The following is a 16,641-nucleotide window of genomic DNA, read 5'->3' as shown; positions in this document are numbered from 1 at the left end:
CAAGTCATCACTCTGCATGTTCAGCTACGTTGGCCTCATATCATTCATCTGGTATACCCGTGTTATTTAAAATTTTTGCTAGATTTGTAGTTACATATCCTTTTTTTCATTCCTAATGATGTTTGCTTTTGTCCTCTCTTTACTGATTTTGTCAGAGGTTAGTTCTTCTTTACTAATCTTCTTCAAGGACCAGTATTTTATTGATTTGACCATCTCTTTGCTATCTTTCTATTTGATTCCTTGGTGTTCATTTTTTTTTTCAGTTTTCTGTTTTCTTTGGATTTACTTTTTGTTCTGTTTATAACTTGTCGAATCGAACATCTAACTCGTAAATTTCCAGGTTTTTTTTTTCCTGAATGTAGCCATATAAAACTATAAATTGCCCTCTAAGTACTGCTTTAGCTGCGTCCCTCAGATATTTACATGCAGTATTTTCCTCGTCCTCAGTCCCAAGTAATTTCCAATTTCAGTTAGGATTTCTTTTTTGACCCATGAATGCTTTAGGAGTATTTTTTTATTTGCAAATACTCAGAGACGTTTTGTTATCTTGAATCATCTACTTTCCATGCATTGTGGTCAGAGAACGTGGTTGGGATAATGTCAGATCTTTATTATTTGCTGCGACTGCTCTGCTGCACCGTGGAGGTTTTTTTCAATGTCCTCTCTTTGCCTGAAAGGAATGTGATTCTCTAATTGTTGAATGCAGTGTCATCTTTACATCCTTTAGGTCAGATTTGTTCATTGTATTATTTAAGTCTTTCGTGGCCTTACTAGTTTTTTATCTGCTTTATCTATTCAATTTCTGGACGAGCTGTGTTAAAGCTCCTACTATTAGAATCTGTGGCTTTATTTCTCCTTGCAGTTTTGTCATTATTTGCTTTAAGGTGGTGATGTCAGGGGCCTATATCAAAATGTTACATCTTCACTTAACAATGTTTCTTTTATTTGTATGTAATGACTCTCTGTATACATTTTGCTTTAAATTTTATTTTTGTCTGATATTAATATACCCACGCTATCTTCTTCTGGTCAGTATTTGTCTGCCATGTGTTTTCCAACCCCTTTGTTTTCACCATTTCTGTGTTCTTTTGTTTTAAATGAATCTCTGCATTTTGCTATTGATGTTTTTAATTTTATGTAAGACTCTTTTAATTGATCACTTTAATCATCTCTCTTTATTGCTTGTTGATATACTTGAATTCTTTCCCACTATCCTGTTTTATACTTTTTCTCTACAGTACTTTTTTGACTTTTTTTCTCCTTTCTTCACTCTATTAGATTAATTTTCTTACCTTTTATCCTTTCCATTGGTTTAGAAATTATGTTCTATTTCAAGCCTCTATTGGTTATCCCTAAGTTTCTAACTTAATTTAGCAAAGCCTAAGGTTAATCACTAAATATACCCCTCTCCCCAGCAATACGCAGCCTTAGGTTCAATCTCTTACCCTTATATTAGGTAGAACTGGCTTCAGCTGCATATGATGAAAGCAAATAGCAGCTTAAATATGCAGAATAGATAAAGAAGATTATACTGTATCGCACAGGGAAATATATACAAGATCTTGTGGTGGCTCACAGTGAAAAAAATGTGACAATGAATGTATATATGTTCACGTATAACTGAAAAATTGTGCTCTACACTGGAAATTGACACAACATTGTAAAATGACTATAACTCAATAAAAAAAAAAGTTTAAAAAGCAGCTTAAATAAGACAGCAGGGTATTTCCCACACATGTAAAGGAAGGCAGGGAGTAGGGTACGCAGACCAGCTGGCAGCTTCTTCTATCTTTACAGCCAAGGGGCATTGAGCTCCAGCCAGCAGGAATGAAGAAGGGTGGTGGAAACACCCCTTCGTTTGAGGACAGTTCTAGGATTGGCACACAGCATATGTGCTCATATGGCATTGGCCAAACCTAGCTGCAAGGGAGGCTGGGCACATGGCTGCTTTGCTGGGTGACACTGCTCCTTGTTAAAATGAGGATTCGAATCACTCAGGAGGAAGGGGGAGTGGATACTGAGAGGCAGCTAGCAGCCTCTGCCACAGCCTCTCTCCCCCGGACAGAAGGACCCTACAAGCGTCTGATCAGTCCCTTCCTCTGTCACATCATCAGAGCCTAGGACCTCACTGTCATCTTGTTTCTAGATCTTCCCACTTAGCCATTTCTCTTGTTGGCATTTTATATAATCAGGGCCTGCTGCAATTTATCCACATGTTTACCAGTTACGTGCTCCTCGTTCCTGTCCGATCTTTCTTCCTCCTGCTATGGTTTCTCTTCCTTTTGGAGGTACGTTGAGAGTTCTGTCAGTGAGGGTAAAACTGTCTGAGTTTGTGTCCCAGGATTCGCCCTAACTCTTGCTTCTTATTTAAATTGCATTGAGAAGCTCAGACTGACAGCTTTTCCCAGGGCCTGGCAGATACTCCGTTGTCCTCTGGCTTCTCCACTTGCTGGTGAGAATCTGCTGGCTGTCCAGCCGCTGCCCTTTCTGGGCAATTTGTCTTTCTCTCTAGTTGCTTGTAGCATCTCTGTTCCTGGTTTTGTGCAGTTTCCCCACAATTTGTCTGGGTGTAGGTTTTGTTTTACTTATTCTCTTTGGGGTCATTGTGACTTTTGAATCTGAAAATTCATGTCTTTCACCAGTTCTCAGAATTTTCAGCTGTTTGCCTCTTTGGATATTGTCCCTACCCTGCTGGGTCTGGGCACTTCCCGTTCTTTCCTCCTTTTCTCTTTCACATTAAAAAAAATTTGTGTCTTATTTTATTTTTTGTTTTGTTTTGTTAGTTTATCTCTTGCTACTTCGTACTGCTCTGGGTAATTTTCTCAGGCCATTCTTGCAGCTTGCTAAGCCTCTCCTCAGCTGTGTCCAACCTGCTGTCTGCCTCTTGTATGAAGAGTTTCTTTTGTTTTTTTCCAGTCACTATATGTGTTATTTTTGTAAGGTGTATTTGATTTTTTTTTCAAATCTCTGTTCTCTTTGTCATAATATCTCATTCTTAGTGTTTCAGTTTCTTCTTTTGTATCTTCAGTCTTTTCAAGTGTACTTTTTAAAACATTTTCTTCCCAATTATTTTTCTGTTATCTCAGTTCTGAGAGCTCTCATCTGTGTGTCATGGCTGCTGACTCTTGTCCATGGTGAATTGTTTCCTCACATTTTGGAATTTCTATTTTAAGCTTATGCTAGGTGGGGCTTATTACCAAGGCAACAGCTGAATTCCAGAAGTGTTGCCCCGGAGTGGTTTTTCACAGGCTCCTGAGACACACTCCAGACTGTTGCTGGATCAGCATCAATGTTACGCTAGTTTGTGGCCTTTCATCCTCATCCTGCCACAGTGGTCCAGGGGACCCCACCGTGCACGAGGCTCAGCCTGCTCTCTGTATTTTGGGGTGGCCCTCTCAGAGCCACCTTACACAGCAGCCCCTCTGCTGATGGGCAGACTTTTGCTCACTCACTCCCACTGCAGCTTCAGCCTTGCTCAGGGTCCCAGGCCAGCTCCCCAGGTGGGCCTTGCATCCTGCTTCCACTTAATTCTTCACACTTCCCACGTCTTACATTCCTGGGACCGACAGCCTCCCTCAGGGCACAAGATCTCCACTCACACATTTCTACTTCTGGTTTTCAGCTCCCTCTTCATTTTTGGCACTTGTAGATCTCCTTCTTTCTTACGAGTTCATTTATTATGCTTTTTTCAAAAAAGTTCCATTTTATCTGGCATGGCTCGGAGTTTGTCGCGGGGAGGGCTTTTAGGCTGTCTCAGTCTCTTGTCATCTCTTCATTCACTCGCTGTCGGAATTACTCCATCCTGTTATGTTCAGCAAACCTACTGAGCGCCCACTATGTGGCCAGAAACTGCTGGGGCTCGCCGTCTCTTCCCTCCCCTTCTGCACACTCACATGCCCACATGTGCGTGCACACACATGCACCTACACACACAGCCCAGGTCTCAGAGTTTAAGAAAGGAAGAGGAAGAAAAAAGAGGGCAGAGAGAATCCATCCTTCTGAGCATTGTGTCTTTAAACCTTCCCCACCCCGTAACCATCACACCAAAGGATAAATTGTGAATATTCAAATGCCTATAACTGGCCCCCGTATTCACTGCTTGGACCTGCTGCAGATTCGGCCTCTCGGACAGGAGTCCTCAGCATTATTGGAGCAAGGCCCCCACTCTCCTTCTGGCACCCTCACATCCTGACTTGCCTGGGTGTCTGCTCAGTCCCAGGCTGCTGCCTGCCCACCCCACCAGTCCCATCTGAGTCCCCTACAAGGTAGCCACCACAGGCCCCCTAACAGGGCTGGTGGCACCGTTCAGCCACTCACATGAGTCAGCTCCTCCGACACACACTCATGAGTGCTGGCGTCCCAGTGTTTACCCTCTTCACGGTGGCCACTGAAATCATCCTGTGCCCCCTCCCCGCCCCCCACTGCTCCGGGCCTGTGGCTGCCTTGTACACACGGGCCGCAGAATGACTCACAGAGACCTCTGCTCTCCCGATGGGCCATTTTCTGACCAATTGCTCTGTGTCGGAGCACATAGATCTGCCCAGATGAAAGGGAGAGAGCTCCTTGACCCCCACAGATGCCTGTGTACCGTCTAGGATGGCTAGAGGTAAGCAATTCGCTGCTAATAATTGAATATTTGGGACAAAACATCTATTTCGGTAGTCATTGTGCAGAATAAACTCAGGAAGGTTGATTGAAATGGCATGTCACAGCTGCAAACCGTTTCTGAGGTCTTAAAAAGAAAATGAATGAAGGGCTGGAAGGGGGCCCCGACCCCCAGCCATGGAAAAGCCTTAGGAATCAGAGGCTGAGCAGGCACATTTTCCAAACAAACGTGGTGCCCCAGAAAGCTTTGCATCTGGGGCATCGGCCCAGGTGAGCCGGGCTGGGCAGGTGGGCAGATGCCACGCTGGCTCACAGGCCACGCTCCACGCCCACATCTCACGGCAGCTCCCCCAGGTGCATTCTGTGTGGAGGAGTAACAGCCATCACTCACGCCCAGCTTGTGTCTGCCGACAGGCAATCCCCCAACCCACCCAGGAGGCAGAGCGAGCAAGGGTATTCGGTGGGAGCGGGGAGGCCAGCAAGCAACCTCCCCGCGTTCAAAACCAGCTGAGAAGCTGAGCGAGAAGCCTCAGGACATGACGGAGAGGAAGCGTCAGCTTTACTTCGACGAAATCTGAGTTGAAGGGTGTGCTTAGGGGTGTGGCCTGACGGGCCTTGCTGGGACTTGATCTCAGAGCCGGGAGGTGAGCAGCCTCCCTGCGGGAACGCGCTCCCAGCGTGGCCACTCCCCGCCGGGGGCGGGGCTTAGACGCGAAATGACGGCGTGAGTCCCTCCCCGGGGAAGGATGGAGCCGGGGAGTCGGGGTTCCCCTCTAGCCCTTCCCAAGCCCTCACAACTCCCGGGATGGCGAGGGAAGGCTTGCTGACTCAGTCCGGGGCTCCTCACCCCACACTGGGGCAGGTGGAAGGATTGCTGTGGAGGGGCCTCGCTTCTCCCTGTAGAGCCACCCTGGGGGGCTCCCCTGCAGCCTCAACCCCAGCCCCCTCCTTCCCTGACTCCCCGTTGATTAGCCCAGGGGAGCCCAGCCTGGAAGGAAGAGCCGACCCCAGGGACGGTCGTGACTTACTAGCTCGTGTGATTAATAGGACGGCTGCCCACTGCCCCGCCACTTGTCAGCAGCTTGGCACACACTGGACACCTGTGCGTCCTTCTCTACATTATTTAACTTCTCTGATCCGATGTTCTCTCCGGGGTAGGTAGGGATTAGATGGGTAGTATGGAAACTTTTGCAGTGGAATGCTTTTTACGTAAAATGGATACAGAAACTCAACATAGCGGAGGGAAGTGGGGGTGTTTTTTAGCATGAATGTGGTAGTATTCGTTGTAGACACTTCTTTATAAAGGCATCCGTGAGACTTCTCTTGAAGGACACACAAATCTGGGAGCCGGCGTCATAGGTGATGGACACAGTCTGATACCCGCACCAGCGTTCTGCTTCTCTGTGATGCCGTCTCAGGAGCCCCGTAGCAAAGAAATCCTGACTCACCTGCTTGCCTTCTCAGCTTAGGCATTTGTTAAACTCATATAGAAGCTTGAAAAAGGAAGAGCAGGAAAGATATGGTAGAGTTTCCTTGCTGGCAGCAGTAGTGGCTGTTTATGACTTGCTTATGGTAAATCAGGAGGTCAGACAAGAGAGACTCCAAGCTGACGCCACTGGACACTCCAGAGCGGGCCTGACCCACACCCCCGGCTGGGCAGACACACATGCGCTGTGGGCTCAGTGCACCCGGCCCCGGTGTGGTACGCACAGTTTTATAGCTACGTGCAATGTGCGTGGACATCACAGCCTTGCATTCTGTCAGATGCCCAGCGCACCACCACAGTCTTCCCAGGGGCCAGCTCGGGGATAAGCAAGTCAGTCATTCCCAGAGATCTCACAAGCAGGCTGACTGTTCTAAGGGCTGCAGAAAACCGGTTAACATCGCAATGCCGGGCGACACGTGACCACTGTTCAGTGTCACATTTAGAGTTGAACACAGTTGAGTGTATATGTTCTTTTTTAATTAGTTTTTTTAACAAGTATAGCTTAAAATATCTTAATAATTTGAGTCAAACATCTGTAGAAGCCCCAACACACCTCACACCTTACAGCCCTGCTGGTCTCTGGGGTCCCATCCAATCCTGCCAAGCCTACACTATTGCCGAGAGAGGAACAAAGTGTTACCCCTGCCACGAAGGCTGGACCCCCAAAGGGACACAGAGAGCCTTCGAGTAAGGCTCCCAGGCCCAGCGCGGGAAGGCGAAGTGATGGGCAGTGCGTGGGCATCGGGCCCTCTGGCCTCTCAGGTGCCTCTTGCCTTGCCTCGGACGTCTGCTGATGGCGGGCCTGGCCCTGCTCCTCGCTGGGGTGCCTGCTGGTCTCTGCTTGGTTTTGATTTGGCCAGGGTGCAGCTGGGCTGGGCTTTCTTGCTTCAGTGGACTCGTGGGTCCTTGGCATTCTGTCCCCTGCAGCATCCTTGGTGGGAGAGGAGGTGCCTGGTGACTTGGAGCTCGTCCTGAGGGAGGGGAGTCCTGTGGTCCAGAGAGGCCCCCGAGGAGCCTAGAGCAGCCTCCGCTCGTGGAGCCTTCTCTCCGGGCCCTCCCACCCCAACCCACAGTGCATCTCTCCTGGGAAGCACCGTAACCTACCCGTCCATCCAACCAACTTCCCCTGGTGGTTCCTCTGTGATTAGCACTGCCCTGCCCTCAGGTGGCTCCCAGTCTCGTGCAAGGATAAGAAGGACTCAGATGATGCTAAGATGGCAGAACAAGAGTGTGCTCTTGTTTGGACGGCTCTGTTCTGGGAGAGATGGCACCTGCTGGAAGGAGATGTGGAGAAAGGCCCCGCCGAGCAGATCCTGGGTTTGGGGTGCAGTGTGCTGCCTGCCGGGCATCCTATTTCTCATTGTTTTTTCCCTCCCTTATCTCTAGGGTATGTAGTCTCTGTAGCCCTGGAAATTTTTCCCTCCACTTTCCTGTGCTTCTTTAGATTCTAGACCCACTGAAAACCAGGGAAGCTGGGGCTATTGGCTGCCTGCTTCTGCGGCTCTGAGGGTCAGCTGTCCTGCGGGGTGAACGCCACCATCCTCCGGCCCTGGCGCTGGTGAAGCCGGACAGAATAGCAGCTGAGGGCTTGGGCTCTGGAGAAAACGCCACGTTCAGGCACTGCAGTCCTGGACAGATTCCTTCATCTTTCTGTGCCTTTAGCTTCCTCCTCTATAAAATGGGTGCGATATAATTCTTAATAGAGTTGATGAGTATTAAATAAATTACTTGATTTAGCAGTACCTGGCACAACTTTGAGGAGGGAGGATACAGTGTGCCTTTTTGCCAGCAGAATTTCAGTTTGCCGGTTAAAAAATGACTAGTTAAAAATAATGAACCACATTTTCTTTTTAAGAAGTGGAAATGTAAAACTCACTGTGCCCGACCTCGCTGGGCACAGCAGTGCAGTGTCCCCGTGGCAGAACGCCGTCCTGGGCTCAGGCCTCAGCTCTGCCACTCTGCGCTCTGAGACCTCGCCCCAGGTCGCCCTTACTGGTGTCTTGGCTTGCTCTGTCAGTGAATGGGCCTGCTGGGTCGGTTCAAGGCCATTGTAACCAAGGCAGCCAGAAGGGCGCGGTGAATAGATGCCGACAGAACCGGCAGGTGACTTTTCCCTGCCGCAAGCCTCCGGCTAATTGAGGCCCTACTACGTGCCAGGTGCTCCAGCAGGCCGGCAGCCACACTGGCAAGTGATGAAGTGATTCACATGCACAGAGTTGTTCAGGGGCTTGTGCAAGAGAAGAAACTGCAGAGACCCCAAATAGGTCAGTTCCCATTTGGGAAGGAACTCGAAGCCCAGCTACGGGCAGAGAGTGAGGTGTCAGTGAAGGAGCCCTGGCCTCAGCCTCCGGCCGCACCTGCCCCCCACCCCGGCGGATGGCTCCCCGCCTCCACCTCCTGTGCGCCCAAGGGCTGCTGTCCACGTAGGGAGGTCCTGCGGTCAGTTGTCAGGAAGGCATCTCGTATGAAACGGGCAGGCATCATTTGGAGACGTTATTACGGAAGTGGGGAGCCAAACTCTGGTGAGACTACAGCCCAGGAGAGGAGATGGACTGACCACCCGGTTCCTCTTCTTCGCGAGTTACTGGCGAGCCCCGGCAGCTCCTCGGCCCGCGGTGGGGGGGTTGCGTCGCCTCCCTCGCTCTCCCCTGTGTCCCACTTTTGGCTCCATCCTGCCTCCTGCAATCCCATCCTTTTCCCTTCATTATGTCTCCATCTTCTGTGGCGAAGTTTGTGGACCATTATACTTCAACCCTCGCCGGTTTAATTGTCGCAATTGGCCCTGAGAGAATCTGGGAAATGAGAGTGGCTCCCACTGCCGGGTGACGAGGCCAGTGAGATGGTTCAGCAGCTCCAGCCTGGCACGCGCCCCACCGGCCTCTGCAGAGGAGCGGCTAACCCGCTGTCTGTGCAGAAGACGGAGGCCTGGGTGTCCTGGGTGGTCACCTCGCGTGGGGGGTGCTCTTCATGAGCAGGATGTGGGTGTCCTGGCTCCAGGGAGATGGGGCCACGTCAGGGTCACAGGTGATGTACCCTGAGAATGTACTAAAGCAGAAACCAGAAGACCGGAGTTCAGCCCCAGCACTTAAGCAGTCACATCCCCTCCCCAGGCCTCAGGTTCCTCGTCTGTAAAATGGGGTGATGGTATACTTTCCCTGCTTCCCACACAGGGCTGGGCTGATGGGAGGAGAGGGAGTCAAGTCAGAGCGACAGAGTGTTCTCCCAGGGTGTCCCAAGGGTGGTGCTCACAGAGGTCAGGACCCTGTCTCGTGCCAGGCGGGCCTGAATCACGTGGCAGAAATAAGGCGAGGGGGAATTGCAACCTGGATGTTGATTCTCCTGCCTCTGCCTGCCCCAGTTCAGCCCAGGGAGAGCCCCAGGTGGTGGGTTTGGGTTACAGACTTGTGATCCAGTCCCAGCTGTGGGAGCCCAGGCGGGTCTACCATGAGCCTGCGGTCTCCACTTTCTCTTCTGCAAAGTGGGGGTTGTCGTGCCCATCTATGTGACTCAGTGCCTCCACCCCAGATCGTGAGGTGCACAGGGACCCTGGAACAGAGATGCTGCCAGGCCTGGCCCCTGGGGTCCACAGTGCCATCTCCATTCTGCTTCCCTCTCTACAACTCTCCGTGCTCACTCCCCACATAGTGGCTTTCTCAGTGTGTCTGTCACATAGTGGGCCAGGAGCCTACAGCTCCCAAGATCACCTGGCACAGCTAGGATGCCTGGAGAGGCTGGGGTCTCCCCTCCGTGTCTGACTCTCTCCCTTCTCTTCCTCCCGCTGGGGTTCCCCTTCCCAGCCCCCCGAACCCCTCAACAGCGGCTGGGGACAAAACCGCTTGTCTAGGTCACTCCCGTACAGGGTGGTTTAGAGCATCAGGGGTACACAGGAGACGAGGGTCGCCTCCCAGGCAAGGCGGGCAGGAAAGGGGCAGAGTCTCCACCAGAGCGGGGGAGGCCGACCCTCTCCTCCTCCCCTGCCCCGGGCACCTGGGCACAGCGCTCCCTGCCGTGCGGCCAGCAGCCTGCCCGTAACTGGAGGAGCCTCCTCTCTCCCCTCCTGCAGTTCCGCTCTGCTTGTTGCTGAACAGATGATAACAGAGATGGAGCATATGGCCCCCAAAGTCACCAGGCATTCTGGGAAAGTGACACTGTGCTACCCCGGGCTGGGGGGGAGGGGCCCGTCGGCTCCCGAGCACAGCTTCTCCCTTTGTTCTTCAGAAGGGCGCAAGGTCGCCTCCTCTGAGCCTCCTGGAAAGGAAACGTGCACACTGACTTCAGGAAGAGCCCCCTCTGTCAAGGCCCCGGTTTAGGGGGGCACACACAAGGTGGGGTTATGTATATTGGGGTGGGGGGAGGGAGAGCATATGAGAAACGAGACGGAGCCCCACCCAGGCCTGCGCCTCCTGCGGGGCATCCACCCAAGCTGACCCCCAGCGCCCTTCCCCCGCGGCAGCCTGCGCTGGGCACCTGCTCCCTGCCGGGGGCGGGGGGGGGCCTGCAGGTGTGTTGGGAGCCTCGTGCAGATCACGGGACACCCAGCCGGGCACCGGGCCCAGCTCCCCTGTGGCCTTGGTGAGGCCCTGCCCTGGGCTGGGTGCCCTTTGCATCCTCTAAGCCGAGTTCCCTTCCTCCTTGCTCCCTTGACAGTGTTCCGTGTGCCTGTGAGCCACACCCGTGCAGGATGCTTCTGGGGCTGATTTTTCCTTGTCTGAATTGGGGAAACTGGGTAAGGGACACGGCATCAGCCCCGAGTGAGGACGCCTGGATGTCCTTCCTTCCCGTCCTCAGAGACAGCTCAGGTCTGGCCATGCCTTTCCCTCCCCTCCCCTGGTCCTTGACTGCTCCCAAAGACAGTAGGGTCTGGGCACCCTGGGCATCTGGGCCCTGGGCCCAGTCGCTTCCAGCCGTGTGACGAGCTCCTTGCGGGACAGCTGGGGGCTTCAAGCAGGTTGCCAGGGGCTGGTTGTCCCCAGGGCTGCAGGTCAAGACTGGAATGTACAGGGAAGCTGCCTCAAAAGCCCAGCCTGGCCAGAGGGGAGGCCAGAGGGGACCCAAGGAGGGCTCAGAAGGCAGGAGGGAGCGGGGAAGCTGGAGCTGGATGGAAGGGAGAGAAGGGGCTGGGGGTCCCCCATTCTCTCTGCTCGCCCGCCCACCGTGGCTCCCTGAGCCTCAGGCTACAAAGCTTTTGGTAGGGGAGGAGGCTGCCAGGTGTGCGTTCCTTAGCAGAGAAGCACTTGGGGAAGCAGAGTGAAGAGAATGCTTTGCCATTTTCCTTTCACCTTTGACCTGTGGCCAGGGTGAGCCCGCGGCTACCCCTGCTATCTTCCGACCTTCCCTGGAATCTGCTGAGGAGGCCTTCAGACTGGGAGCAGGCATCTTCCTTTCCAGGGCAGCAGGGGAGGGGGCTGACTAAGTATATAACCTGGCCTGCCTGCGGGCTGATTAGGTTGGAGCCCGAGATGGCCTCGGGGAGACTGCGTCGCCCTCCAAAATCCTGTCCCCGGTCCCCAGCTTCCCGCCAGGAGCTAAGCCAGCACATCCTTCCTCTCCCTGACTCTTTACCTTCCCTCCACCCCAGAGATGGTGATTTGTTCCCAGGAGAGCTTGAGACAAAAAAGAAAGCTGGGAGGGGTTGATGCAGCCTCTGAAAACCAGGTGATCCTCGTCTCTGGGCAGCAGCTGGACTGGACCGCTGGCAACTCAGGAGCCAGGCCTCGCTGGCCGGCTGTTACAGCGATGCTGGGCTGAGGAAGGGCCAGGCGGTGAGGAGTTAAGACGGGCCCACAGTCCTGGGGACCTTCCAGGCCGGCTGGAGTTTCAGGAGAGGGTAGCGGAGCACCAGGCTGAGTGAGCGCCCCAGACGGGCTTGTCCATGCTCCGCCTCGGGCCTCGGTCGTCTGGGCTGTGGAACGGGGCTGGAGCTGTCCTCCTCACTTCACAGGGCCGCTGGGGAAGGCTGAGAACAGGCCTTGGAAAGTGTGAGGTGCAGAGTCAGGGGAATGGGTATCACCGCTTCCTCCTCTTCCCCACAGGGCCACCCGTTCATCGTGCAGTTCAACGATGGGAATGCCACCGTGGTGTCCATGTGGGTGTGCAGGGCGCTGGAGGAGAGGCGCAGCCAGCAGGGCCCGCCCTGAGGCTGCAGGGGGCGCCCGAGAGCCCAGGACTGGTTACCAAGGGAAACGCCACCTTCTGCGCCCTTCTCCGTTTGCTGTCTGCGCCAGAAGAGCTTTGCTGGACCCAGGCCTCCCCGCTCTCACCTTCGACTCGGCTGGTAGATGGTCTTGCCTTGGGAGCCCTCCAGGGAGCCCTCACCTGCCTCAGGTCCGGAGGCCTGGCTGGCTGGGTGGGCAGAGGCGTCGGGGCATCGAGAACGGAGGCCCCTGTGCCCTCACGCCTCTTTCTTTCCCCTAACATTCTTGTTTGTAAAAGGTCAGGCCCCGTCGGCATCGCTGATGGGAATAAAAGTGTTACTGCTCTGTGACCGCCTCCCCCCATGAGGGCTGGGCTGCGCGGGGAGTCTGTGACCCACCCAGGGGCGGGGATGGGGTGGGGGACCTCATTTCAGTGGGAATGTGTGTGGCAGTGCCAGCCCCCTGGGCCGGGCCTGCCCTTCCCCGGGGACCTGCAAGCTTTGGGAGTGCTTCCCGCAGTTCCATGATGAGGCCCGTGGCCTGGCTTGGCTCGTTTGACAGATGAAAAACTCAGGCATGGAGGCCCCTGAACCAAGTCCCACCCACCGCGAGGAGTGGCCAAGCCAGCACGGGAGCTGAGCTCTCAGGACCCCCGGCATGTGCTCCCTGCTGGGCTGGAGTTGGTCTGTCCCCACCCTCTAGGGCCAGGAAGTCCCAGCAGTGATCTGACCTGGGGCCGTGGGTGAGGAAGGAGACCAAGAGTTGGCAAAAGGCCCCAGGTGGTTCTGAGAGGCCCTTCTTCCCTGCCACCCCCACACCCCACCACCTCTCCTCTCCACAGCAGGCTGCCCCTCCCTGCCCTTGACCCCACACCCAGCGAACCTCATTCACCTCCGGCCACTCACAGCCATCCTGTCAGGTAACCCTCTCAGTGAGCCGACAGGTGAGTGTGTTACCGCCATTTTACAGGTGAGGAACTGAGTCTCAGTGAGGCTCAGGTTCCCGCTTGGAGGTCTAAGTGACTTCCCAGCACAGCCAGAAGCAACCTCCGGATGCCACACACACATCCAGAAGCTCACTTCCTCCACCACTTTCCCATCTCCACCCTCCCAGGGTCCAGTCTGACACCCTGGGGCGTGGCCTTGCCGCCTTTGTCCTTCACGGCCCACCTGGAAGTCCTGTTGTCTTTGCCTTCAAAGTGTCCTGATGTCACTGCTTCCCAACCGCATCCAAGGCGCCTGGACCACTGCGGCGGCAGCCTCCTTACCAGGCTCCTGCTCCCACCTGCCCCCTGCGGTCTATTCTCCACAGACACTAGGGGGAGCCAGTTCAAAGGAGGCGGGTCATGGCCCTCCCGGCGTGGCCCCTCCAGGGACTCCAGCTGGCTCGGAAGACAAGTCAGAGACCCAGCAATGGCCCCTGTGCAGTCTGCCCCATTATCTCTGACCTCAGCTCCCATCACCCCCAACTCCCGCTGCACTCTGGCCGCCTGGCCCCCTTACTGGTCCTTGAACAACCCAGCACCCTCCCCGCTCAGGGCCACAGCAGAGATACCCACTGACCCCTGAAGCGCTCCCTCCAGAGTGTAGGGCTGTGGGGAAGCCTCTGACCGGCCCCAGACCACACCTCCCAGGCCCCCTTTCATTTCACAAGGGCCACGGGACTGGTTCTTGTCAGTTGAAGCAGATGGTGCGTTGCTTCCTGGCCAAGAAGCTTAAGATGCAGGTGTGCCTTCTCTGCGACCCCTCTCCCCATCCTCCTGCCAAATGGAAAAATGACCGTGGCGGGAGCTGGGGGAAGGCTGAGCTGCAGATGCACAAGTGCAGACTCTGGTCTGTTTCTGTTTTCTTCACATTGTACCTACTACCCCCCGACCCCCGTCCCAGTGCCAAGAATAGAGCCTCACCTCACAGGTGCCCAGTAAGCGTTTTTGGGCAGAGTGGCAAGTGGCAGGGCTGTGATTCCCAGCGCTGCACAGTACTTTGCCCATGAAGGGCTCAGCCCACGTGAGGCATCCTTTTGTTTCGTGGGGCAGAGTTGTCATGTTCTTGGTAACGCTTTTCAAGGTGGTAGAGGCCTCCAGCTGCCCCTGGGCATCAGGCAGAGCGTCCACCCCCTTACTGAGTGCCTGCTGCGTCCCTGGGGCTGGGAAGGTCCCAGGGTGGGTGAGGCCCGGCCCATCAAGGCGGCTGCTCCCTGGGTCAGTGCTCACAGAGAGCTGCAAGGGGCATGTGTTATAGACTTTTCAAGGAAGGGTGCTCCCCAGGGCCTGCCCAGCCCAGAACGTGAGCCAGCCACCACCTAGACGTGAAGTTCATCCTTGCTTTGAGGAGATATGCCCAGCCAGCCTGTCCCCCAGCCCTAAGCCAGGGGAAGGAAGGAAAATGAGCAGGAGTCCCCTGCCAGCCCTGTGCTGAGAGCTTACTTTGTCTTGTTTAATCTCTGCATCAATCACACGAGGTAGGTGTATCATTAATCTGCCCATTTTACAGATGGAGAAACCAAAGCACAGAGAGGCCAAGAGACTTGCCCAAGGACACCCAGCAAGTTAGTAGCAAAGTACCCTTTGGAACTCAGAGCCACACTCTTAACCGTGGCTCCAGAAGTCAGCTCCACAAGCACTGCATGTGTATATGTGAGTACACATGTACCCTGTCCTTTGTAACAGTTTGCGCACAAACTCTGATGTATCAGTTCCTTTGGAGTGAAGCCGAGGGATCTGCTCGGTGGGCACCCCCGGGACACAGAGGCAGGGCCCCCTCCCACAGCACTGAGAAACACTGCTCTAGAGGGTGTGTCGAGGCCCTGGACCTGGAGAGCAGCTTCCAGGGTGACCTTGGACAAAGCACGCCTCCAACTGAGCCTCGGTTTCCTCATCGGTAAATGCAGGGGTTGATTCTGCGGAATCCTGGAGTTCCTCCCAGCCCTGATGTTCCCGAACCGGGGTTCTTGCCCTTTGGGGCCATGGACCACCACGAGCATCCCACGGAAGTGGCAGACCATTGCCCGAGAATAATGTGCACCCACACACATACAAACGCACAGTGTTGTCCACAACTTATGGTTCATGGAGCCCCTGGGGCCCACTCACTGGTGGGCGCCAGGCCTAACACCCCAGCTCTGGGTTGGCCCCAAGGTCTAAGTTCCTCTGTGGTTCAGTCTTGGGAAGATGGGGAGCTGGGCGACCCCTGAGGGCTCTCCTGCAAAGACACCTCTGCCTAGTGGGCAGGGCCCTCTTTGGCCCATTTAGGCTCGGTCATCCCCCTAGTTGCCCTTGACAGCCCCGAGGCCAAGCTGCCCTTGCCTTCAGGGTCATGGAGGACTGAGACCTGGAACACAGAGGGGCAGGAATGAGCTCTTCCCGCTGCCCAGGATGCCACCTCAGCCACCATCCCCCTGCCCGTGCGCCGACTCCCACCCCTCCCTCGAGGACCCTCTCAAAGGGCACTTCCTCTTGGAAGCTTCTTTTCTACCTTCTCAGGTACAGACTGTGAGGCTCCTGGGGTGCATCACCCCAGGGCTTGGCCAGAGCAGCATGTGGAAGGTGCTTTGAGGTACGGGAGGGCCGGAGGGAGGGCTGACAGGGCGGGAGGGTCAGGCCCGCAGGCCGCCTCCCCAGGCCTCATCATTGTCCTCTCACTCCAAGCCTCAGTGACACCCATTGGCCTTCTAACCAGAGCCTCCTGGAGACCAGATCCCCGTGGAATGCAGCCCTGGGCCTCTTAGACCTTCAGGGAAGCCAGGAGGGGGCTGTTTGTGGTACAGGCTGGGCTTCATGGAGCCCCCAGGTCATGCTGGAAGGTGGGCGCTGCTCAGACGTGGAGGCGAGGAGTCCCTCAGCACTCAGCCCACTGGACCTTCCTTGTCCTGCCCTCCTGCCCAATGAGAAGTACCAGTTGTGGGACCCCAGGGCTTTGAGCATCCTCAGTGGGGCCAGGGGGGCCAGGCTGGGACACTTCTTCCCCACATGCGGTCAGACAAAGGCCTTGTGACCCAAAGCGGTGTGACCTAGGGCCCAGCCCAGCTGGGGGCAGTCAGGCCAGTGCAGGGCGGGCTGGACACTGCAGCCCGGCCGGGGAAGCTGTGGGTGCCCTGCCTGCAGGCCTGGAACCTGGGGCCTCGTGCTCGAGCTGAACAGACCCGAATCTTTGGGGGAAGGCCTGTGCTTCCAGACCTCTGCACACTCAGGGCTAAAGGTCAGAACAGCCTCAAAGTGAGGTCCTGGGATGGTGCCAGGCACACAGGCCAGCAGCTCCCCAGACCCCCTCTACCACATGGCTTGGTTAGAAGAGGGGTGGTCAACTACATCCACGTGGGGAGGGGGAGCCCGGAGAGGTCCGTGATGCTGCCTCAAAGGCGTCCTCCGTCCCCACTGTCTGCTGCCCCAATTCCCCTTTGGAGCTTCATCCTTTAGCC

The 16,641-nt window shown here is 55.0% G+C and overlaps 1 protein-coding gene across 4 annotated transcripts in view; it reads left to right on the top strand.

Annotated features, from left to right (window-relative positions):
- The window catches only part of MAP2K5 (mitogen-activated protein kinase kinase 5), a 235,857-nt gene extending 223,285 nt beyond the window's left edge, over positions 1 to 12,572 (top strand). For all 4 annotated transcript variants that reach the window (XM_072962192.1, XM_031679537.2, XM_006209626.3 and 1 more), the window contains one exon: positions 12,124 to 12,572. In XM_072962192.1, the coding sequence (XP_072818293.1) occupies positions 12,124 to 12,228 (105 nt within the window). In that variant the 3' untranslated portion in view covers positions 12,229 to 12,572. The remainder of the gene's footprint in view (positions 1 to 12,123) is intronic.
- The last annotated feature ends 4,069 nt before the right edge of the window (positions 12,573 to 16,641 follow it).

The sequence above is a fragment of the Vicugna pacos genome, chromosome 6 (genome assembly GCF_048564905.1).
Source record: "Vicugna pacos chromosome 6, VicPac4, whole genome shotgun sequence".
NCBI classification, from domain to species: domain Eukaryota; kingdom Metazoa; phylum Chordata; class Mammalia; order Artiodactyla; family Camelidae; genus Vicugna; species Vicugna pacos.
This window is presented reverse-complemented; position numbering and strand designations above follow the sequence as displayed.